This window comes from Taudactylus pleione, unplaced genomic scaffold (genome assembly GCF_031769625.1).
Source record: "Taudactylus pleione unplaced genomic scaffold, aTauple2 ptg000041l, whole genome shotgun sequence".
Lineage (NCBI taxonomy): Eukaryota > Metazoa > Chordata > Amphibia > Anura > Myobatrachidae > Taudactylus > Taudactylus pleione.
This window is the reverse complement of record NW_028284443.1, coordinates 19914333-19940085: the sequence shown is the minus strand read 5'-3', so window position 1 is coordinate 19940085 and position 25753 is coordinate 19914333. Positions and strand designations below refer to the sequence as shown.

Sequence of the window (25753 nt, the reverse complement as noted above, 5' to 3'; positions counted from 1 at the left end):
GGGGCGGCCCCACTGACATCACAAGTGATGTCAGTGGGAGAGCTTTCGGCTCTGTTTGAGCCGAAAGCTCTCTGGGGCCTGTGGCCACGAGACCCTACCACAAGTGTTTCGTCGCAAGCCCGATGATCTTGACCATTGCGACAATCATCCTTGCCGCTCACATTAGCTGTGGGTGGCAACCCACAGCAATGCGAGCGGCCAGGAGGCCTCTCCATAAAAAACTATAACTATAACTGCTTGTACCAGAGTTGCAATAGGCACTTTGCTAAATAAGCGTTAAGTGAATTGGAACAGTTTCCAAGTATAACTAGATAAAAATTTGTGCGGCTAAAATGGAACAAGATAATTACAGCTTGCAGATCAAGAATATGAAGGCTTCAAGTGGCCCTAGATGACGTTTTAGAATTTGATGTACTGTATCCCCCAAAAAAAAATCATATCCAAAAATCTTTAGTTCTCCTCATCGTGTCTGTCAGCCTCTGAGTTCCTATACCAGTCTACATCAATATTTCCCTGCGATAGTGTTGGAATATTCTTCCTAAACTATTTAGAGGCCATTTGACTTTCCCCTTGACACTGCACTAAGGGTTTGTTAATTCAGGTCGGGGCCCCTTGGGCTAGCTGTATGTGCTGAAGTATGAATTAAGTCGGATGGCCTAATCATTCTCCCAATGCAGTCCACTAGGAGTAGCAGAGGACTGATGCTGCAGAATGGGTGGGACCGACATAGAGAACAGTTGCAGGATAGGCTGTAGCAGTATGATGGATGTCTTTGAGCAAATTGCAATTACACTGAAACTGGTTGCCGGAAGCATAACTGGAGTAGACACAAGAAAGACTCGAACTGGGTGCTGGAGCACTAATAGTGCAGGCTGCAGTGATATATGCTGTGAAGCTGCTGTGATATATGCTGTGAAGCAATACTGGAGCAGGTGTGCTGGAACACACTTAAGCTGAATGCTGTGAACCAAATACTGGAGCAGGCGTACTGGAACACAGTGTAGCTGAATACTGTGCAGCAAATACTGGAGCAGGCGTACTGGAATACAGGCAGAATGCTGTGACTCAAATGCTTGCTTGCTGGTACACAGAGGCTGAATGCTGTGAAGCAATTGCTGCAGCAGGTACTGAACCAAGAGCCAGGGTACTTATCCTCTGAGAGAGGGGTTGTACTGGCAATATGCTGTCAGCAGTTCCACATTGCATAACCAGTGGATCCCTATGGCACTAACTATATATGCAACTTTTGGCCCGTTAACTTTAAAATCACTTTTTTTTACTTCGGACCTGATTTAGAGATTGGTGCTAATACAAATGTGCACGTTTTGTATGCAGCGACTGTGCGAAAAAATGCAAATATCGCAGCTGCTGGGATTTTTTTTGAGTCGTCATCTACAAGTGGTTTCACAAATCCAAGTGACTAGCATACATAGAAGCAGCTCGGTCGCAGATCAGTCTATGTCGCAGATCAGTTGATTAACTGACATTTGATGAACCCTATGTTCACGCAAGGTGGCCGTGGGAACTGAAATGTCTGAGGCATTTTCGTTGCATACGGTGTCGCAAGCGGAGATATGCCCTTGAAACGTTTGCAACGCGCTTGCATTTCAGTTGCCACATCCCCTTTGCCGCCCACAAACTGTCCCTGCCTGTCAATCAATTTGTGAATAAATCCTCCCTGCGAGCCACATCAGTAAGGAATTTGATGCATGCGCAGATTTCTGATCGCTCAAACTGCATCGACATTGCATTTAAGCCTTCATCTTGATGAGTTTGAGATCTGCAATGTAATCTATAAAGAATGAGAGGGGTTTGAATTCAATCTGTCCCTTGTTAAATTGCTACGCTAATAATTAACTTTTTTTTAAATCAAAATTTATAGTGTTCACACGCAACAAATTAAACTTACTTGACTCTCCCCTACCGGCCGGGAGGCTCCCGAATATCAGGTGGCACTCCTGGCCCCCCACAGGAGAGGGCAAGTCTTCTGGTTTGTTTATCTGTTAATTTTCGTTCCTTTTGTTAAATAAATATAAATAAATCTAGGTGCAATCATATGTATTTTAAACAATTAGTTTATTGAGCTCCATATGTGTACAATTAAACTGATTTCAATGTAAATACACCTGTTTGCAAGAGGTTTTTGATGCATTTCCACACTAGAGCTTCATATCAAAGAACATGAAATGCAAATCTGAAAAAAAACAGTAATTGGGAAGAACAGAGAGTTGAAAGATTTAATTTTACTCTTATCTGCCAGAAAACTGTTAAATGAATCATAAAGACCTAGTACAATCCACATTTAAAATGCAGTTGTAGTGTGATATTGTCAACTAAATTTGCATTGAGAATGTAGGAAATATCACTTGGATTTACAGTACTAACATCCGCGTGCATTGACAGAGCTTGCGACAAAGCCCTGTCCCTGTCAATCCTCTTCGGATACTTCTCATGGTATTTTTTGCACGAGAAGGTGACTGTGCAGTTACCACAAGCCCCCCTCCTGAGACCTGACACCTCGGTGATCTCCTGCTCATGTGTGCTGCAAACTGGGATGCCGGTTTACAGCACAGCTGACCGGGGTCACAGTGCAGGAGCCCCAGCAACCAGCTGACCGGAGGAGAGAGCTCCCCGATCACGGAGGTAAGTGTCAGCTATTGGGGAGGGGGCGGATAGCGGAAGGCGGCGGTGCATGCACCCTGGTGACAAGCTGACCAGAGGAGAGAGCACCCTGGCTGCAGGTAAGTGTTTTGAGATATAGATCGCTCTAGAGAGAGATATATATAGAGATAGATAGATATATATATATATATCTATCTCTATTATGTTGTCCAAATGTGCGGCACTCGGATCGTAGATGCAAAATCATTTAATGGAGACAGAGGATACAGCAATGTTTCACTGCTCAACAGGCACATTCATCGGGCTAAAAGAAACCATAAACAAAACCCTACCTTATACTAGTTCACTGCACCACGTGGACGCCATCTTCGGGGTTGGGACCGCTCACCCTGCTCGGCAGCATTATGATGATGTCATCACACTGTGCGATGTGTCCTCAGTGGAAGCCCATCACCATGGCAACAATGTACAACTGGGAAATAAATTAAAATATAATGGGGATCAGCGTAATAATACACATACAAAATAACAAAACATAATCGGGCATAACATAACTAATAGCAGCCTATCGCATTACTAGCATACTTCAAATATTAGTTATGCAAAAAACTTGCTTGGAAGGTACTATAATAGGCATATGCAAAAAGTTCTACAATGAATATAATCATCCTATACATATAGCCTAGGATGATGAAAGTACTTATATATAAATAGATGCTATACTGACCATCATAAATCCTAATAAATAATATAAACTATCAATAATATAAACTTAATTGGCTAAATAGCACCCACTATAGGCAATATGGACAGTAGGTACACGATTCAGATAAAGCATGAAGGACCAATTAAAGAAAGTTGTTCAAACCTAAATGCTCATTAAGGCCCTTGGGAACAAGGGTACCCAATTGATATATCCATTTCGTTTCAAGCTGTAATAATCTCAAGCCCCTATTACCACCCGTAGGGGAAAAGGGGACATGGTCTGTCATTCTATACCTGAGCGTTGATAACATTTGGGGGACACTACAGAAATGTCGTGCAACAGGTTGGTCACTATTACCAGTAGCCAATGCAGCACGTATAGCGGATCGATGTGCCGCCATCCGTTCTTTAAAGGGGTGTTCAGTTTTGCCAATGTAGGATAAACCACAAGGCGCTGAGGCGCCGCTTTCGAAATGGGCGCCGCTGCCGTACTTGGCAGAATAGATGGCGGGGACTGGATCCTTTCGGATCCAGGCCCGCCGCCGACACCAGAACAGGCGCCGGTTCCACAGCTACCGTGTGCCGACGACGATGATGTTGCGAGCTATGATTGGCTTGCGGCGACCATCTTTGAAGAGGACCACAGAAGCCCTGGGGTGGTGGTGGCAGCCACCCGCCAGGCGAAGACACCGATGCCGGCCAGGTGAAGACACCAGAAGTCCTAGTGGGCGGCAGCCATGAAAAAGGGCTAACACAGGCTGCCGCCCACTAGGTGAAGGCGTCGAAGCTTATTTTAATATTTTTACTACAGGTGGCAGTAGGCCCTAATGCCCAGCATGCTAGTACATTCAAGGAGGCGTGCTGGGACCTATAGTTCACCTGCACAAGAAAATATTCTTTAAAATGCACCACATCACACAACCTGGCACCCACCCCTCAGGGGTGCTGGGGATAGCCTGGGGTGCCCTGAGGATTGGGACCCCTTTATTGGGGGGGTCCCCAGCTTCTAAGGGATCCCCGGCCTTGACTCACTAGCGGTCAGGCTTGATTCTGCGGCTGGGGGGCCCGGTGAAAGGGCTCCCCAGGCTGTGGCATCAGTCCTCCATTAGAAATAGTCCGGTGCTGGTCCTGGAGAATACAGGGGGAACCTACTCATTTTTTTTTTCTCCCCCTGTGTTTCCAGAACCAGGACCGGACCAGAGCCCAGTGCTGGTTGCACAACTTACGGGGGATCCCTACCACATTTGTCCCCCATATTTTGGCAACCAGGGCTGGTTGTGCTTAAATACGGGGGAACCCTGTGTCATTTGTCCCCTGCATTTAAGCACAACCAGGACTGGCTACCTGTGTTTAAAGAAAAAAAACTGTAAAGAAAAAATGATGTGCCCCCCCCCCCCCCAAGAAAAAAAAACCAACCAGCACTGGGCTTTGGTTGTGCTAAATACTGGGGACAAATGACATAGGGGTCCCCTGTATTTAGCACAACCAGCACAGGGCTCTGAGCTGGTTCTGGAAATACAGGGGGAAAAAATGCATAGGGGCCCCCCTGTTTTTCCCAGAACCAGCACTGGACTCCTAGTGGGGGGGGAGGTGATGCCGCAGCCAGGGAAGCAATTTCACTGGCCGCAGCATCACCCCTGATCGATAGTCAGGCCGGGGTGCCCCCTGTAGTAATCCTCCCCTGGTAGTTGCCCCCTGTAGTAATCGCCCTCTGTAGTCCGCCCCCCCACCCCCAGTAGAGAGAGACGTGACAAGAATAAAAAAAAAAAATCACTTACCTGAACTCCTGGTCCCGCCGCTGTCCACTCCTCCGGACGCTTTGCATGGGAGAGACGTCGTCATGACGACGTCTCTCCCATCACCCACTGCGGGAGCCGGAAGATGGCTCCCGCAGTGGGAGCAGCAGCAGCCGCTGAGAGTCTGACAGACTCTCAGCGGCTGCTGATTACACCAAACACGCAGCTGCTGGCTCTGGCGGCTGTGTGTTTGGCAGTGTGTAGCGCTGACCGAACTCCATCCGGTCAGCGCTACACTTGACTCGAGTATAAGCCGAGGGGGTACTTTTTCAGCACATTTTTTGTGCTGAAAAACTCGGCTTATACTTGAGTATATACGGTACATGTACTCATGCATACACACTATCTCCATACTCATGTATCCCTGAAGCCAATCTGTCCTCTTTTCCAGTAGGTAATCCAATGGTGTACACCTGTAATAAAAATGTCATGCTCACCTCCTCCTATGCGTGGATCTGTCCTCTTCGTCCCAAAGTAGGCAAATCCTGGGTCTTGGCAAAAAAAAAACAAGAATTACCCGAGCCCATGGACATTAGTAGTGTCCTCTAATGACACTTCTACCCGAATGACAGCTCCGGTGTGGGATTTCGGTCCAGAAATCCCGATGCAGTGCGCTTATTGGCTGAGAGAGGCGAGCCTTCTGTCTCTCAACCAATGACCAATTTTCACCATTGAATTCAATGGTGAGAACCGAGCGTACCCTTTTTAAAAATGGCGCCTCAGTGCCATTTTTTTTTTTTATTCAAAGATGGCCGCCGCAAGCCAATCACGGGTAGCGATGTCATCGCCCTGCCCACTCTGCTGGCTTAAATACTGCCAGCGTGAGTTGCCGTGCACTCGGTCGGTGGCGAGGAGGCAGCAGAGCTTCGCTGCCAAAGACAGAAGATGGAAGATGCCGCGAAAGTCCTGGATGAGCGACGGCCAGGAAAAAGAGCTTAAAGGCCGTCGCCCTCCAGGTGATGACGCCATCGAAGTCCTGGGAAAGTGGCAGCCATGTAAAAGAGCTTAAGGCTGCCGCCCCCATGTGAAGGTCCCGCTAAATAAAATATTGAAAAAAAACGGTGTCTGTCTGTTTTATTTTAATATTTCTTTTGCAGGGTACCATAAGTAACAGCAGGCCCTTAGTGCCCCACCTGCTGGTACTTGTGGTTCTCCAAGTGCCAGTATGCAGGGGATGCCTGCTGGGACCTGTAGTACTACTGCAAAAGACAATATTTATATATTCATATGCACCACATAACACAAATCAACCCAGCACCCAGGGATGCTAGGGATGGCCCCGGTGTACCCTGAGGAGGGGGACCCCTTTATTGGGGGGGAGTTCCCAACTCCCCTGGGCTGACTAGCAGTCAGGGGTGATGCTGCGGTTGGGGGGGCCCGGTTAAAGCGCTCCACTGGCTGGCATCAACCCCCCCCCCTGCTAGAAGGAGTCCGGTTCTGGGAACTACAGGGGGGCCCTGTGCATTTTTCCACCTGTATTTCCGGAACAAGGACAGGCTCAGAGCCCTGTGCTGGTTGTGCTAAATGCAGGGGACCCCTACATCACTTGTCCCCCGTATTTTGGCAACCAGGACAGGTTCTGAAAAGCCTGGTGCTGGTTGTGCTTAATTCGGGGGACCCCTACGTCGTTTGTTCCCTGTATTTAGCACAACCAGTACTGGGGCTCCAAAACCCAGTGCTGGTTGTTTTTTGGGGGGCAGTGCACTGCACCACTGCCGCTGTTCTGCACCACCACTGTTACCGCTACCCCACATGCCTACAGCCATCTCACACTCTGCACCTCCCAAACCAACCTGTGTGCTGTCCCCTCTTCCACCTGCATTAGTGTACCATTTTGTTGCCCTTCTCCCCTGCAGGTGGCCCGGTTTGCTCAACCAAACCTTGATAGTTAATACATTTTTAAAAAGCTATGAAATTCCATAGACAAAAAACCTTACGGTTTCACATGTCCCGTTAAAGCTGCTTAGACATGATCTGAAAATTCACAAAACCTATTGATTTTTCTGCCACTCAAACTTCAAAAAGCAATAAAATTACGATCATTAAGGCTGACGTCTTTAATGGACGTGTTCCTTGCGCAATACAGATATGGTATGTCATCACACCCTGTGGTTAACTGCAGATTCAGCACTCTCACAGAATGAGATTGCTGTCACTCACAAAATGGTGGCGCTGCTAATTCACAGAATTGTGTGCTCATTGGAATACACACATGCAGTCTATGCAACTGAGGTCAAAGCAGAAAATAGAGCTGTGCAGATGGCATAAAAGTGGTGTGGATGGGGGGAGGAAACATCAGTGTGAATAGGTGAGACAAAAAGGCGTGTAGTGGAAGGAAAGTTAAGCAGTACAGAGGGGGGGTAGCCAATGTAATGAAGATTGGTGGAAAACCGTGGCATGGTTTGGGGGGACAGCGACATGGATGGGGTAGAGAGTGGCATGGACATGGGAACACAGAGCAGTGCAGATGGGTAAAGACAGATTGGTGCGGATAAAGGAATACAAGACTAGCACAAATATTAGAACAGTAGGGATTGGGGAAGACAGATTAGTGTGGATGGGTAGGAAGACAGAGTAGTGCAGGTGGGGGGGAGGAGACAGAGTTGCACAGTTGGGGGGGACAGAGTGGGGCAGATGGAGGAAGAAAGAGTGCCACAGAGGAAAGGAAGACAGCGGCGTGGCTTAGGGGAAGGCAGTGGTGCAGAAGGAAACAGAGTGGCATGGATGCAGGACGGTGCAGATGAGAGAACACAGACTACCATAGTTCAGAGACCACACACCAGTAGGGATCGGGGAAGACAGATTGGTGTGGATGGGGAGGAAGACAGTGGTGCCGGTGGTGGGGGGTGACAGTTGCACGGTTGGGGGACCAGAGTAGTGCAGATGGAGGGAGAAAGACAGCAACATGGCTGTGGAGAAGGCACGGATGCAGGGCGGTGCGGCTGGGGAAAAACATTGGTGCGGATGAGGGAACACAGTCTATCACAGTTGGGAGACCACACAGCAGTAGGGATTGGGGAATATATAGCAACATGGAGGCATATAGGAGAAGAAAGTGTATATGCTTAGACAGAGTATGATATTTTTAAAAATAAGGAAGCTGAACGTGTATTCCAAATGAGATAAATGTATGCAGTGAGAAGGATGTTGGAAGCCAGTGAGATTGTTTTGGTGATCAAATGGGAAGATTGTGGGCACTGAGTGGGATGTGGGAGCCACATAACTGCTCAAACCTCAGTTGCATAGACTGCATGTGTGTATTCCAATGAGTACACAATTCTGTGGGCGGAATTCAATTGTTTTGGCGGCCCGGATCTCCCATCTAAAGTGACGGGAGATCGCAGGCCGCTATTCAATTGTTCCAGCTTTTCGCGCTGATTGCGCCCAAAGTGCTAGGGTTTAGCCTTGTAAATCGGCTAACCCCGACCAAAATGCTGGGCTCCATCACGAAAAGTGCCGTTTGGGCTCTCAAACAGGTCACTTTTCACCGATATCAGCTCGCACCCCTCTGGGACTGTGAGCTGAAATGGAGCGCTAGCAGCTGATCGCACCTAACAGGAGCAACAATTGAATAGCTCCGTCGGGCGCGATGGGGGCTGGAAACAATTGAATTCCTCCCTGTGAATTAGCAGCTCCACCATTTTGTGAGTGACAGCAATCTCATTCTGTGAGAGTGCTGAATCTGCAGTTAACCGCAGGGTGTGATGGCATACCATATCTGTATTGCACAAGGAACACGTCCATTAAGGTATCAGCCTTAATGATCGTAATTTCATTGCTTTTTGAAGTTTGAGCATCAGAAATCAATAGGGTTTGTGAATTTTCAGATCATGTCTAAGCAGCCTTAATGGGACATATGAAACTAATATATATAATTTTTTTTTTTTTTTAGAGTGATCAGATAGTGGTCTATTAAGACCACAAAGCTGATCACAGGCGGCCGGATCCTTGCTCTGCCTGTCAAAGTGGGTGGCGTTGCTATAGCATGGCTCCCATCTGTTATTTTCTTTACAATTCCTCCTTAGTACATTTCAAGCAAATTGCATTTTCCATTACAAGTATGGGAAATGCGATCTGCTCAGGGCTTGGAGTAGTTTTTCACGAAATCTGCTCCTAAAGCCCTTTTAATACATTACAGTGAAACTAAACTAATGTGAAAAGGGTGTGAAGACACCCATCTTCACATTATTTTAGTGAAAAAAAGATTTATAAATAGAGCCCATAGAGAGACTATTGCAAAACTGTGAATTCATATTAGACAGGCTGTCCTCCAAAAATGAGTATCTGTGACAGACTCACAATTTTCCATATCGGAGATGAGAGAAACTGTCTACAATAGCCTAGACACTTCACAAATCTGCACTGTGTTACCGTGTGGTAATAAGAAAGCAATTGTTGGGGAAAAATGTAACATTAAATATCACGTAAAAGACCACCAGTATACCAAGTGAAGGAAGATCATATTGTCTATAGAGAGCAAGATTTTATATTTGTCCTCTATGCTACTCACTAGAAGTGCTAAATTGGTGGAGCAAGGCACAGACATGTTGAATGAAAATACGCTGCTGTCTTCAAGGAACCTGGGAATCATGAGAAGTACAATACACCAAAATTATACAGAAAATGCTACTTTTGTATGACTATAGGGGAAGGTGGGGCTAATTGTTACAAAAATACAGAAATTCAAATATCTCAAATCTTTAATCACAACCAAATTGTATACGGTTTTGTTTGTAAATTTTTCTTTCTTCTATTTATATTGGGTGTAAGTTACATCCCATAATTACAGTGGTGCTTGAAAGTTTGTGAACCCTTTAGTAATGTCTATATTTCTGCTGCAATTTGGCCTAAAACTATCTTAGATTTTCACACAAGTCCTACAAGTAGATAGAGAGCCAACTCAAGAAAATGAGACAAAAAAATTAGACATGCTCATTTTTTTTTTTGTTTAGGAAAATGATCCAATATCACTTATCTGTGTGTGGCAAAAGTATGTGAACCTTTAGGCTTAACAGATATTTTGAAGGTGAAATTAGAGTTGGATATTTTCAATCTATAGGATGACAACCTGTCTTTTTAAAAGAATAGTGATTTTTCAAAGTTTGATGTTCACAAGACATGTTTGTGGAAGTGTATCATGCCACGAACAAAGGAGATTTCTTCTGAGGGCCTCAGAAGAAGAGTTGTTGATGCTAATCAGGCTGGAAAAGGTTACAAAACCATCTCTAAAGAGTTTGGACTTCACCAATTAATCGTCAGACGGATTGTGTACAAATGGAGGAAATTCCAGACTGTTATTACCCTCCCCAGGTGTGGTTGACCAAAAAAGATCACGCCAAGAGCAAGGCATCTAATAGTTCGCAAGGTCACAAAGGAACCTCTAAGCAACTGAAGGCCTTTCTCACATTAGCTAATGTTAATGTACACTGAACAACAATGGTGTGCATGGCAGGATTGCAAGGAGAAAGCCGCTGCTCACCAAAAAGAACATTGCTGCCCATCTGCAGTTTGCTAAAGATCACCTGGAAGACTATAGGAACTATGTTTTGTGGTCAGATGAGTCCAAAATAGAGCTTTTTGGTTTAAATGAGAAGTGTTCTGTTTGGAGAAAGGAGAACACTGCATTCCAGCATAAAAACTCATAACATCTGTGAAACGTGATGGTGGTATCATGGTTTGGGCCTGTTTTGCTGCTTCTGGCCCATGATGATTTGCCATCATTGATTGGACAATGAATTCTGAGTTATACCAGTATATTCTAAAGGAAAATGTCAGGACATCGGTCCATGAACTGCATCTCAAGAGAATGTGGGTCATGCAGCAAGACAATGACTCAAAGCACACAAGTCATTTGATCAAAGAAGGGTTAAAGAAGAATAAATGTAAAGTTTTGGAATGGCCAAGTCAAAGTCCTGACCTTTAATCCAATCGAAATGTTGTGGAAGGACCTGAAGCAAGCTGTTCATGGGAGGAAACCCACCAACATAACCGAGTTGAAGCTGTTTGATACGGTGGAATGGGGTAAACTTCCTCCAAGCCGATGTTCAGGACTAATCAACAATTACTGGAAACGTTTAGAAGCAGTTATTGCTACACAAGGGGGTCATACCAGATACTGAAAGCAAAGGTTCACATACTTTTGACACTCGGATATTTGATATTGGATCATTTTTCTCAATAAAAAAATGAGCACATCTAATTTTCTTGTCTCCATTTTGTTTGAATTGGTTCTCTTTTATCTATTTTTAGGACTTGTGTGAAAATCTGAGGTAGTGGCCAAATTTCAGCAGAAATATAGAAAATTCTGAAGGTTTCATAAACTTTCCAACACCGCTGTATTATTTAAAAGTAAAAAGTAAAAATAATAGAAACAATCTGCCCCCGAGGTAAGTTGTTACGGGGTTAGGGCAAATTGTTACCGAAAAAAATATCTATATAAAATGTTTATAAAAAGCATTAATTAGAACACTTTGTATGTTATCACAATCACATTTGGCATAAATTTTGTATGTAGTCTGAGGACAATGACAGACATCACTCATCGTCTTCACTGGCGATTTCTGATTCCAAATTAGTGCAAGTAAATGCTACTGCATCACCTCTTACGCAGGCAATATGAGCCCACCCTTTACATGCAATACACTGGGCCCACTCCTGGCCAAGTTTCGACAGATTGTAACTCTTAGCACACATTATACAGAAACACTCATCTTTATTTTTGCCTTAATTCCAGAATAAACATTTCTTAACGTTCTGGAAGTTTTTGTCGCCTTTTTTTTTTTTTTTTTATATATATATAATATAAATATATATAATATATATATTTGCCTCTAGTTCTAGCTGGTCTTTTCATAGGAGTGTCGGTGACTCCGATATTGTGTAACAACTTTCCCTACGTGATGTCAAATAACTAAGATGGCCATAGTTCGATTTCTGTGCTTCAATTCACGATTATAACAATGATAATAAATACACACTAATGGTCTGCGATTCTGTCAAAATGAATGATAAACCCTTACCAGCCAAGTATCCAGTCAAGATACGACTTAAACCTAGGTGAAAAATGACTGTGGAACAAGAAAAACTAGTTTGTTTAGGTACCTATTACATAATAACATCTGCGTTAGCGTCATTTTGCTGAGCACTGAAGGTAATCTGTTCAAACTTGTTCCCAGTTGCACGAGCCGCGGCATGACATGGGCGTGCTTTTTGATCCATTGTAACCAGAGCAATAACTAGACTTTTTGGTGCACCCTAAAAAGAGGCATGACCTCATGGGTAATGGCCATTACCAATCTGATTTGTCCTGTACAATGATGAAGGGGTACCGATTCCTTTGTTTGTACAACTGCTATCCAGGTGTCACTGCCAAACACAGTGTGAATTATTGGCTGCAGTGATGATACACAATAATTATGCAGGATAACTCACCAGCTCTAGATGTAGGAGAGCGCTGGTGAAGCTGCACCTGCAGCAGGATTTGTCCATCAGAACAATCATACGCAAGCCTGGAGCCGGCAGTGTAGATCACCGACTGAAGATCTAGAAAGAGGGTTGCTTGTAGTGTATATGCAGCAAATAACGGTCCGTGTATGTACCCTGCGCCGGCAGCTGAATTCACCAGAAAGGGTACTCGAGGCGTGCTGGTAACACCTGGGTCAGTAATCTGTGGCTGTGTTCAGGGAATTGTGGAGCAAATACACACGTACGTGTGCGTGCGTGCGTGTGCGTGCGTGTGCGTGTGTGTGCGTGTGTGTGTGTTAAAAGAGGATGTGACCGAAGGTGCTTGGGCAAGTCCCAAGATGGATGGGGAGCCGGCCAGTCACGAGATAGGGATGGCCAGAAGATGTCGAGGATAAGAAGAGGAAGCTGCACGTGAGAATGATTATGAACAAAAAGTTGATCGGCCAAAACCGTGTACCCTGCCCTGTGGTGCCCTGTTACGACCCTGATTGTAACCACTTGCCTCAGTAATAACTAGCCCCACCTTCCCTTACAGTACAAACAATGTTTTTTAAGATGTCTGTATCAAAGTGTATTTATGGTATGATTTGATCACTGCTGTTCTCCAATTAGCCAGAACCAGTCTGATGGAAATCAAGTAATATTACAGATGGTTAAATATCGCAGTGTGAAAGTGCCCAAATCAAGACTTGCAGCTAAAGGTGTTTCAAAGAAATATTCAAACAACAACGGGTTGTGAATGATTATGGAATCAATGTCAGTTATTTATTGTTTTTTGTTTGATATTGGGTATTTTGTATTGTTTATTGTTGGAATTCTTAAATAATGAAGTTTTTTTGATTTTCTAATGTAAGTAAATGAGAAGTGAAAAATGAACGAAAGTTGTGAATACTGTTTATAGCCACTGTATGTATTTTATATAGCATGTGTGCACCCAAACATTTTCGCTAAATACAGAACCTGAAGCATAAACTTACTGCTACTTTTTTTTTTTTTTTTTTTTTGTATAGCAGATTGTTTATATAGGACAGGAATTTAAATTCTGTTTTCCATAAATAGAAATATTAATGCTGTCTTGGTTTTGAAATATTTTTTGCCTAACGTTTTTGTTTAACTGATGTCACTGCATATTTGTGGTTCATTTGGCATATCATTATTGTTTATGTGCGCACACGGGACTTGATTTATTAACTTTCCTCAACAATGCTCCCTGCCATTCATAAACCTGGAACAGTCACATAATATTATTCAATACTAAACCATCAGACAGCTGGTTACTCTGATCAAATATCTTGCGTATCAACAGAAGTTCACAGAGCATATTTAATGTTGGTGGTAACTTGATTTATAAAATAAAACCTCCCGGTTTATCAAATAATCACCCCCCCTCCCCTCCCCTGCTTACTCTTCCTATTAAACACAAAATGCTTAGACATTTAGGTCCTGATTTCAACAGCGTACGCAATTACGCAAGTGCACCAGCCGATCACAACTGCGCATGCATATAAGCCGTGCTACGATTGCTTTGCGATTTTGCGAACCCAGATGAATCCATCGCAGAGTAGGTGACAGGCTGTGACCATTTAGGGGTGGTGACGGGGGAGTGGTTGTAGAGATACAGGAGTGTCTGTCCGTTGGAACGCTGTTGCATGAGCGTGCATACGCCGCTTGAGTACTCAATGTGAGCAACGAGACTTGTAGTTTCTGTGGCTGGTCAGACCTGGTGTAAATTGTGCATGACGGGCCAATGTGTGTCGAGGGTACCGGTGTATATGCAGGAGTGCGAGGTATTACTTATGTGAGAAAGCAGCCTTTATGCTGGATGAGCTATTGGAGGCATTGGCATACATTCGCAGCTGCGCTCCGTATGAATTTGCAGTTGCATACGCAATAGCGGTTCCTTACTGAATTAAGCCCTCTCAGGAAGTTTTCCCTGACAATCCAAATTCTACTACAACCTAATTGTTTTATCAATTATTAAAATTAAATTAACAGCAAAAATCCTAACCATTTCTGAGATCTGTCAAACAGCAATCGGGTAAGTGCAAATGGTAAACCACTCACAAACACATTATGTGGGTCCTTTTATGATGTAGTATACTCAGATGCACCTCTCTTGTATTTAGAAAATATTATCATCATTGATTTCTGTACTTGGGTTAAAATTACTTGATACCACTACTGTAAGTAGAGATTAGCATTAACCCTTTCTGAGATAATTGTACCCAAAACATGTCAAACACTTGTCCCTACACAGTATTACAGAATCGCTCAGGTCTTTTATTCTAAATATGAAGAAGGGAAAAAAGACTGCCCCTTGGAGTTCACACAACAGTTTTCGGAAGTGTGATCAAGACCCTCAGATGAACTATAGATACAAATGTTAACTAAATGCATAGGAATATTTATTAATGAGTTCAAGAAAACCAACAAGGTATGGCCATATTATTCTACATCCCCACAACAAACAAAAAATATACCTCTTTATGTTCATAATTGTTTTTCCACCCTTCCTGAAGGGATAAGGGTCCCAATAATGGAATTTCAAAGATTTAAGAGCAATTCGGTAGCTTCTATTGTGGATAATACCATGTACTCATCATATACTCACGAGGCTGAAGTTGGCTTCTTATTCATGCTCCATCTCCTTATTCAGAACATGTTCTATTAAAACAAATCAATTTAGATTATTAACTTAACACTGCATATTTAAATAATTGTCTCCCTTAAACAAAATTCAGGTGTATTATGCTTGGCCCAACAAGGTTTTGGGTGTAAAATAGGGTGGTACAGCTGGCACATGTACTCATTTTATTGATTTAAATAAGTAGCTGTAGTTGTGCAAAGGTTTAAATAGCCTTGGTTAACAAATTTGACTCTTGAAACCGATAGAGGTCGGTCACTTACATTTGACCCACTAGCAGTTTGCCTTGACCAACTAGGTTCTGGGCATGAAATAAGGTAGTAAAGCAGGCACAATCACCAGATTTTGTCATTTTCAATAAGTAGTTGTGAAAGGGTTAAATAGCCATGTTCTACAAATGTGAAACTTGGGGTTTTCCACAAAGTGGTAACCAGTCTGGTATTGGAAATTAGGGGGAACCCCAAGCTGTTTTTTTTTTTTGTTGTTTTTTTTTCCCCCCTATTTTCCAATAACCAGCACCAGGCTGAACCAGCCAGGGAGGGTGGGCTTTTCCCCCACACCCACTAGGCTTTGGGAGCGGGGGTAATAGCGAATAATTAGTAAATTATATTGTTGTCACAGGTGGACTTTAGGTCCCAGCAAGCCTGCTCCGTCATGATGGCACTTGTAGAAGCACAGGTGTCAGCATGCATGGACATTAAGGGCCCTCTGGTATTTGTAGTCATCCTGTAAAACAAAAATTAAAATAAACACACGAGACACATTAATTGCTGTAGTATTTCAATAAATGAACACTCACCCACATATTGCTTGTGTTCCAATTTAATGCTCACAAATTGCTTGGATTAGGTCCTCTTCGATCCATGTTTGCATCCTCAAGTCTTGGCAAAACAACAAACCGGACAAATTTGGCCCTGTAAGGAGACTCGATGCTATGACGGGTCAATTGGGCCTGATTCAGAGATGGACTCAAATGCCATTGCAGCTGCGATCACTCACTGATCACAATTGCGAAAATCTGCTAATGACTCACTCGCCGTTCAGTTCTTTGAGACTACCACAAAAATAATTTTACATCTGCTGCTCATGCACAAAACAAAAAAAAATTGAAAGCTGATCAGGCGGCCATCAGCCTTCTGAGTAAGGCTAAGCTGTCGCAGACAAAGCTGGTCTCCAGACATACAGAGGGCTCTCCTGCTGTGAGCAAGAACGCAGTGGCTAATTTTATGGTCGTCCAGAAAACCGCGTAGAAACGGACCGACACACCTGCGGTATTTTAACCACTCCCTGTAACCTCCCGCAAACGCCGACTACCTGCAAGTGAATCCTCTGTGTGAGCGTATTCGCAATTCAGTTGCTGCACATGTGCAGTGTGGCTTACCCACAACCGCTGCTGATCTCTGCCATACTAGAGGGTGAGTACTGGATCCTCTTAAACAATTGCTCAATCTGCGTAAATATTTGCATTGCGTCCATCTCTGAATCAAGCACACTATCCATAGAAATTAATAGGGAAGTGCTGATTGGCTCTGCCCTCTCAGCCAATCAGCATGTGAGGGGTGGTCCTCTGCATAATTATGCTCCCCAACAATGCATCTACACCAAAAATACAAGGACAAGGTAATAATGCAGTTTCAAAGCAATACAATAATCACAAACCGGTACCTTACCACAGCATAAATTTCATGGGGGCCTGACTGCAGGAGCTGCGATGACCAGGTTACAAACCATAATAGATTCATATCAATGGGGCCTACACCTCATTACCTTAGGGTCTAATGCCTGCCTAACCAGGGAGCAATGAAGGACTATGTAGTGCCTAGTGTCCTGAGTCACTCAAGTATACAATCCTCCTACTGGGCCAGAACGATCATATTACAGGGCCTAATTCCCTTCTGCTGCCTCAGGCCTAGTGCCTGCCTACTGGGGGTCAATGACGCAATATGGTCCTATTGCCCACCTAACAATGGCTTAATGATGTGGGCCCACAAAAAACTATACCCCTAAATCAACCCTATAGGGCCCAATGACCCTTATGCCTTCTGGGCCTAATGCCCCCCAGTGACTTGGGCCTTTTGCCCAAACAACAAGGAGCTATTCCTGGTGATTAGGGCCTAACACCCACAGTCTCCAACAACTAAAATACCATGTAATTGAATATAAATACAATGCAAGACTTACAAGTCCTAAAGTTTTCGGCTGAACCAAGCCTGGTGTTCCTCGCCCGAGTAAGGCAGACTCTCACCACCTCGGGGCCTCCTGTAACCTTAATGTCTGGGCATGCTGGCACTTGTCATTCTACAAGTGCCATCATGGTGGGTCAGGTTTGCTGGGACTTGTAGTTCACCTGTAAAGAAAAAATATTTACTATTCACTTTTGCTGAGGGAATGCGGGGAAGAACCCTGGCCTGGATGCCCCTTTTGGATGTGGGACCCGACTTTCTGAGGTCTTCCAGCCCTGCGCTGACCTGTTTGGGGCTGGTTAACGTTATGACAGGGGAACACCATGCTGTGTGACTCCCATCTATAGGGGTATATTTACTAAAGTGACATATTTTTTAGAAATAGAGATGTTGCCCATAGCAACCAATTAGATTCTACTTAACATTTAGCTAGCACCTTCTAAAATCTATTTTCCGATACTAGACAAGGCTCAGAGGTCTGGGGATTTTTTTTTTCTTTATAACTAATTCTCGAGGCCTTTCAGCAGGTTCACAGAGGAATCGTAAAAACTGTCGAAATTGCATACACCCTTTTTGTCTGATATTGTACCATCGCATTTGAGAAATATTAAACTGCACATAACTGGTCGCATCTGAATATCAGGTTTTTTCTTCCAATGAAACTTGATCGATCTCATGAATGGGTTGGAAGTCGTATTTGTATTCTATAGATTATAAGCTTGCAAGCAGGGCCCTCTTATCTCTTTGTCTTCTCTGTTATTACCCAGTCTTGTTTTATTACTGTTTTTAAATTGTAATACGCAATGGTTTTTGCTGTAACTGTTAATACATTTCTGGTTCTCCCAGCTGCCCGTTACATAGATGAGTCCCATTATACCAGGGGCATATTTATAATGGGTGTAGGGTGTGCAGTGCACCTTGCACCCATACCTCTCCGGTGTTCCATGTCAGCGTCTGTGTCAGCGCTGTTCCATGTCAGCATCTGTGTCAGCGCTGTAAAAAACACCTGGAAAATGGCTGCGGCGGAAAAAGGCAGCTGTCATAAAGGAGTGAAGAAGAAAACAGCGGATTATACCCCCCTTCCCTTACTTGCTTTCTAGAAAAACATAATTGTAAGGAGAGACCTCTAAAAAGACAAGGGGACAAGGAAGCGCTAGTCTATATATACCAGGTGGGCTGACCCTTCTGGGAAAACTTCCTATCTACACTTAGAGGAATAGGTTACTAACCCAGAGTAATGGCTGCCATGAAGCATCTGGAAGGAACCGAATTATCGTTGTATAATCTGCTCTTATTTTAATATCCACAAATGTATATCTAGGGGTTTTCTGCTTTGTATGTGACTACATTATGTATTGTTCTTCAGTGCAAACATTTTATAATATGTTAACTTTTTTTTTTTTTTTTAGGTTATTGGTGTAGATGATTAACAGATTACTCTAGTTAGCTCACTGGTTTGTAGAAAAATGCTCTGTCCTAGCCAACTGGTAGGACTGAGTCAGTCAGGATGTAGTTAGCATCCCGGCGTGCAGGATGCTGACTGTCAAAATACCGGTGCCAGAATCCCGACCGCGTCTGGGTCCCGGCTCCAGTATCCTGAAGGTATCTGGGGATAGGGGAGGGTTAGGTCTAAGGGGAGGGTTAGGGTTAGGCACTAAGGGGGAAGGGTTAGGTTTAGTGTACGGGGAGGGGGAGGTTGGGTTTAGGCATCGGGGGTAGGGGTGAAAGTTAGCATTAGGGAGCTTACCTTGCAGTGTTGGGAATCTGACTGACTGTCGAGATGCCGCTGTCTGTTTTCTGACCGGCGGCATCCTGACCGCCAGGATCCCATACCCAACCCGTGTCAGTCACATCACTGCAGTTATGGTCTGGCCAACTAAATCTATAGCTTGTACATGTTGCTAAAATGCACCTGAAATTAGATTTACTGAAATAAATTCTGGTGTGCACAATAAGAAATTACTCTTTGTTCAATGTCTTGTATTAGATATCTCATTATTTACTGTATGTTATACTGCCCATAACATACAGTAAACCGTAAACAACAGTAAATGTTGTTCATAACCTTTTTTATACTTTGATTTTATGTTTAGTAGCACTTTGCATGTTCTATTGTATTTTATGCTTCCACTTACATTGTCTTATCTGTAATGGTTCTCTGGGCCTGATTCAGACCCGCTCGCGAGCGCATAGTAGTGAACTTCCTGCTCTATTAGAGCAGGAAGTTCACTGGGGCTTGCGATGGACGAGACCCTACCACAAGGGTCTCGTCGCAAGCCCGATGGTCGCGATAATCGCGACCATCGCCGGGCCGCCCGTTAAAGCTGTGGGTGGTCACCCACAGCTTAGCGAGCGGCCTGGAGGCCGGGGTTATATAAAAACTGTCCCGCCCTGAATCAGGGCCTCTGTACACAATGTATCCTCTGCCTTTTGTAGCTGGAGTGATTGTTTGAATGAGTCTTTGAGCCTACACAACTGCGGTATTTTCAGTTTTCCAGCAAAGGATCCCATTGCTACTTTAACTGACTAAAGGGAAATCTACTTTATATAGCTTTACATACTCAGTTGTTTTAAAATACATTTCATTACCTTAATAGTCTCTGTATTTACTGGCAAAATCTGTTTTAACGCCATCAATAAATCCATTGTTACTTACGAATTCCTTGTCTCTACCTCAAAGCTAGAAATTATATTTATAGAGCTATATATCAAGGACAAAAGGTAGTGCAAAGAATGAGGCTGACATATGTATTTTCACTGTCATCTAGGTAAAATAGTTTGTTATTTTTTTTGTATACTGGGAAGATTCTAATCAAGGGCTGTCCAAAAAAGCATGGAAACTTGCATATATTCTCAGACTGATATTAGTAAGAATTTAATCTAGATTGATTTTTTTTTTTTTTTTTTTCATGTAACAGATGACATTGGGCCATGAAGAAGGATCTGGAGCTCCTTGCTTAAAATGTAAGGAAAAGTGTGAGGGATTTGAACTTCACTTTTGGAGGTAAGCATAATGCATGGCTTGAAACTTTTGTTTTGGGTGGTCTCTCAGTTATTCTGTAAGGCAGATTTACATTATAGTTTCCCACAAGATTTGATGTTTTTATAATATCTAAACTTTGTTTTCCATTCTTCTGTCTTCAGTTGCCAACACCATTCCCCCGTTTTTAATCTAATTCAGTGTTCTAGAGACGTACTGTCAACAAACTATAGGTATAAGTTAAAACTATGACTAAGGGACCATATGGCCCAAAACTCAATATTGATTAAATCTATTGGAACTTTTACATGGTATTCCTGAATGCATATCTTTTTCTACAGTAGTGATGACTAATAAATGGTCAACAAGTTGCTCAAGATAGGTAGCGCTGGTTGGCAAAGAGATGGGTTGCACTGTGCCATAATAAGCCATGGAGGTAAACTTACTAAAGATTCTAAAAATGAAAAGTGGTGCTGTGTCCCATAGCAACCGATCAGTTCTAGCTACGATTTCTTTCACATCCTCAAATGATAAACCGAAACTGATTGGGTGCTATGGGCAACACCTCCACTTGTCTGATTTAGAAGTTTTAGTAAATCTATCCCGTGGTGTTGGACTGAGGAGGTCCAGATCTATAACCTGTGATTCTTGTCAGATGTGCCTGTCTGGGAGTCTTATGTAACTGAACATGTAGGAGCTCTCCTAGTAAGTGACCTGCTGTAAACTCATGTAATATTTCACAGTAAAGCCACACCCACATAAACCTAAACTGTGCCTAAATTTGCATAAATGTCTATATGTGTTCTGAACAGCACTCTAAATTTGGCACCTGTAGTTCTAGAGATGGCTTCTAACAGTTCCCAAGCTTGCTGTAAAGGCACAGTGCATACACACTGTAGGGCATTTTTCTGCCCGATCATATTTGAAGTTTGCAGCCCCATGTTCTAATCTGTCTACATGATCTGTATTCTGTTATGATGGGTTTTTTAAAGTGTTATTTTGTAACCTGTAGTTCTAAGCAACTGTCCAAAATCATCATACGTATGTTAGTATTTTAATAAGAAGAAATGTAAGATATCTACCATGTAATTTTAGAATAATATGGCTTGTGTTCAGAGGAATATAAAATATTATCCAAAGAAGGGAAAAATATGCCATTAATGTGCTATGTCTGTTTCCCATTACATTGTTTTATGTATATATTCTGCACATTGTTAATATTTATATAACTAGATGAAAATGTCCTGAGTAATTAATAACTGTGTATCAAGACCTCCTAATAACAGGTGACACAGGAAGTGAACTATTTATACCTTACGGACATGTAATTATTCAATTTCACTATTTTCACGTTGCGTTACATGTGAGATTGATACAGATATATAGAAAGATGGGCATCACATAAATATCTATGTCACTTAGAGGCTTTAAAATTTCTGTTTATATCCTGTTGCCAGTGCAAAATTACATCTACACTCTGCTCTTCAGTAGAAAAATGGCACTCTGGTACAAAGACTTAAAAAGTTTCAAGGCTTAAATCCTTTTCTTCAGTGTCACAAAAAGGAAACAACTAAAATACAACTTACCCACACTATGAATCATGCAGTCTGGACACCTACCTGACACCACCCGATGATGATCTTCTAAGCAAACAGGTCGCCTATATAGAGAAGAAAAAAATCTATCAAACAGCGCTGTATATAAAAAGTAAAAGCACTCCAATAAGGAAACCACATCAAGTATGAATCAACATTTATATACAATGCGCTATAGATAGATAGATATATCGACCTCAAAGGTGGCACTCCACGACTTTAAAGTACATAATCAGCACAAGCAGAACTTTGCAACGTTTCGGTTTATTCAACCAGGCCTGATGACGGTTGAATAAACCGAAACGTTGCAAAGTTCTGCTTGTGCTGATTATGTACTTTAAAGTCCTGGAGTGCCACCTTTTGAAGTCTGCGTGTGCATTTGTTTGGTTGTGCACGTAGGCCTGGACTACGGGAAGGGTGAGTGCTAGTTCAGTGACTCTGTATGTACGTACGTACATACACACGTACACTGCTGGACCGGCACTTGCTGTATAATGTCATTCACCTGAGTGACTTTGCAGAAATTCAATATGCTTATATAGTGTACAACCCTGGCAGGGGGTTCAACACAGCACGACACTTCAGGATTTGAATAGAAAAACTGCTTTATTCCAACGACATTTCAAGTTGCTAAACCTCGTCCTCAGTTGGAAAATGCAAACAGACAATAACAAACTCTTAATTTTTATAACCTACACAACTGCTTTTTTCAGTTTTCCGGCATCTAATCTAATCTATTTTCCATTACAGATCTCCTTATAGTCTGCTTTTCATTTTGAAATTTTGCCTTACGCCCACCATTCACTGGTATCCACATTCGCTTTGTTGCGCACTGTAGGCAGTGTATGAAAGATGCAAGTCGCGTATTGTACTAAGATCAAGATCTCAAACCCACAGTGATGTAAACTTCTGATGGGTTTTGAGGTAACATAACCATTCATCGTCCTCCCCACACTAAAGCTGGGTACACACCTAAAAGATATTGCAATACATGTTGTTGGTATCTGCTCACTCAGGTGCATTTAAGGGAGGGGTTATTCTATACAAGAAACAACAAAAAGTATTCCCCCAGCACTCAGAATGAAATCGGCAAAAAGATTTGAAAAACTACATGGTGGTAGATAATTCCGAGATCTCTATTGCATATATTTGCAAAGATATGGCTAAGCCTCCAGGCCACATCACGGCTTGTCTGATACTGGCAGTCCCTAATATTTGGTCAGTCTGGTTCTTGTAGTGCCAGTAGGAGAACTTGGGGGTGACTCCAAGGTAAGCTGGCTCTCAATTCAGGTATATTTGTATGTGCCATTATCATGTGGTCAAATTGGATAGTTATCAGTTTTGGGGATGAGTTTAGGGTGCGGTGCCCCCCGAGGTTGATGTGGCTGGGGTGCTCTGGGGTGGCACACTTTAACACTTCATTTAGCACTTTAACACCTTCAGATTATTTTTTTTCTTAGTATATCAATTTCTTTTTTCTTTTCTTAGCATTTTAATTACTCTTCACCTATGTATCACCTACAGTATTAACACACAGTTTTTACTTATTCTTATTAACACTTACTAACACTTTAGTCTTTCACTGGTGAGCTTCCCTGGAGTGGCTGGTCTTCGCTGGCTTTTTGGGTTTCTGCACCCCATACTTTGACCAAGTATTAGGGACCTCCAGTATCAGAAGCCGTGACGTGGCCTGGAGGCTTAGCCATATCTTTGCAAATATATGCAACTGAGATCTCTGAATTATCTACCATGTAGGTTTTTAAAATCTTATTGCTGATTTCATTCTCAGTGCTGGGGGATTACTTTTTGTTGTTTCTTACACCTAAAAGATATATCTGCAGATCAAGTGATCCGCAGATGATGGTTGTTCATAGACACTGAACAACCATCATCTGTCATCTGGTGGCCGCTGCTGCAAGTGTACGGGCGGTCGTCTGATCGTCTGTACAAACAGCATGCTGGACAGATATATATTCCATCGGCTGTGCAGCACAGTCAACGCGATATGTCTGAAGGACGTCGTTGAGACATATCGCTGGTACACACTGGTCGACGGGCACCAGATACATTGGCCGATCAATTGATTGGTACACACCGGCAGATATATTGGCCAATCTTTAGATTTATTCAAGTAATTTTAAATCTGATTTAAACTGAATGGTGCTTTTCATATTCTGCACCACACTGGTATACTCTCCTACGGTCGCCACCAGTTGCATCCGAAGACTCGTCCAACTGCAGCCCTTACTTAATGACAGGACACGGTAGATGCAGTTGCATTTCTTTGTCCATGGTTGCATTGTGCTGCCCTTAACCCTTTTGTGTACCTGTTCTATTGGCTGACTGGCTCAATTTCCACTGCTACAACTCTGATCTGCAGCAGGACAGTTCATTACAGAACCGGAAACCTGAAAGATATATAAGCCATTTTTATTATTGATTGATGGTGGTCAGCTTTGTGTTTTGCACCGAAGTCTGGCTCCCAGAGTTTATTGCAAGAGGAGAGGAAACAGAGATGCTATTGGCGAGTAATGGGAATATGAATGATTGAGGAGGCAAGTACTCCAAATATAATAATTGGAAATTAAGTAATGGGCTCTGTGATTAACACTTAGCCATCAGTGTCTCCTCCAGAGATATTAAATGGGATTAGATACTGTGCTGGAATTATGTACATCATTTCTGCCATACAAGGATGTCATTGCTATATCAATGTGTGAGTGCATAGTTGTGCTTTCGGTTCTAATTAGAATCTCAAATAGGTCTTGCACATGGGTGAGGAGGGGATACATTTTGCCAATTTTACCTTGGTTGCCAAAACAACTTGACCTACTACTACATTAAGATCTTAAGGTGCCTTCAACTAACAATTGCCTTCTACCATTACTGGATCTGGTAGGAGGCATTAACCAATATAACATGTTATTGTGTGTAATGCTTGTTTTAGAATAAGAGGTATAAAGCTAAAATAATAGGGAGTTTCAGGAATGTTCTGTAATCGTGTACAAATGTGTAGTGCTTTGACTCTTCATTTTACCTCAAATTTAGGAAAATCTGTAGAAATTGCAAATGTGGGCAAGAAGAGCATAATGTTCTTTCAAACAATGAAGATGATCGTAAAGTCGGCAAGCTGTTTGAGGACACAAAGTATACAACCCTTATTGGAAAGTTGAAAACTGATGGGGTTCCCACTTATAAACGGAATGTAATGATTTTGACTAATCCTGTGGCAGCAAAGAAAGATGTGTCCATCAACACTGTCACCTATGAATGGGCACCACCAGTGCAAAATCAAACACTAGTGAGTTCTTATAATTTTTCACAGTTTGGGAATTTAAGTCTCTTTTTTTTTAAAATGTTCTTGATCTCCTCAGAAGCTTGTGTTATTAAAATACAAACATTACAAAAACAAAATTAACTTTTTTTTTTAAATATTCTATGTTGACAAGTCTATAAAGCAAATACATTTGCCCAGTGTTGCAACCAGTCTGAAATGGGTTTGGAGGCCCATTGCAAGTTCTGACTACATTTTAGTGTGGTAGGTGGTAGTATCCACAAAAGGTGGCTACTTTCAGTAAACACAAATTTTTATTAAAATTCTCTTCTGTTGTAAATGTGTATTTTAAAAGAGAATACCACGGAGCATATCCAATTTGGCGTTTTGTGCAGAAAAAATTATGACCGTTTTGTCTTAACACTGTTGTGCACAATAAAAAGGCTGCTGTAGTTTTTTACCGCAAACAAAAAACAAACAGTGGGAAATG

The 25753-nt window shown here is 42.7% G+C and overlaps 1 protein-coding gene across 1 annotated transcript in view; it reads left to right on the top strand.

Moving 5' to 3' along the window:
- TES (testin LIM domain protein) overlaps positions 1-25753 on the top strand; it is a 64678-nt gene that overhangs the window by 5027 nt on the left and 33898 nt on the right. The window contains exons 2-3 of the mRNA XM_088457683.1: positions 20333-20418; positions 25038-25290. Coding sequence (XP_088313809.1) covers positions 20333-20418; positions 25038-25290 — 339 coding nt within the window. The remainder of the gene's footprint in view (positions 1-20332; positions 20419-25037; positions 25291-25753) is intronic.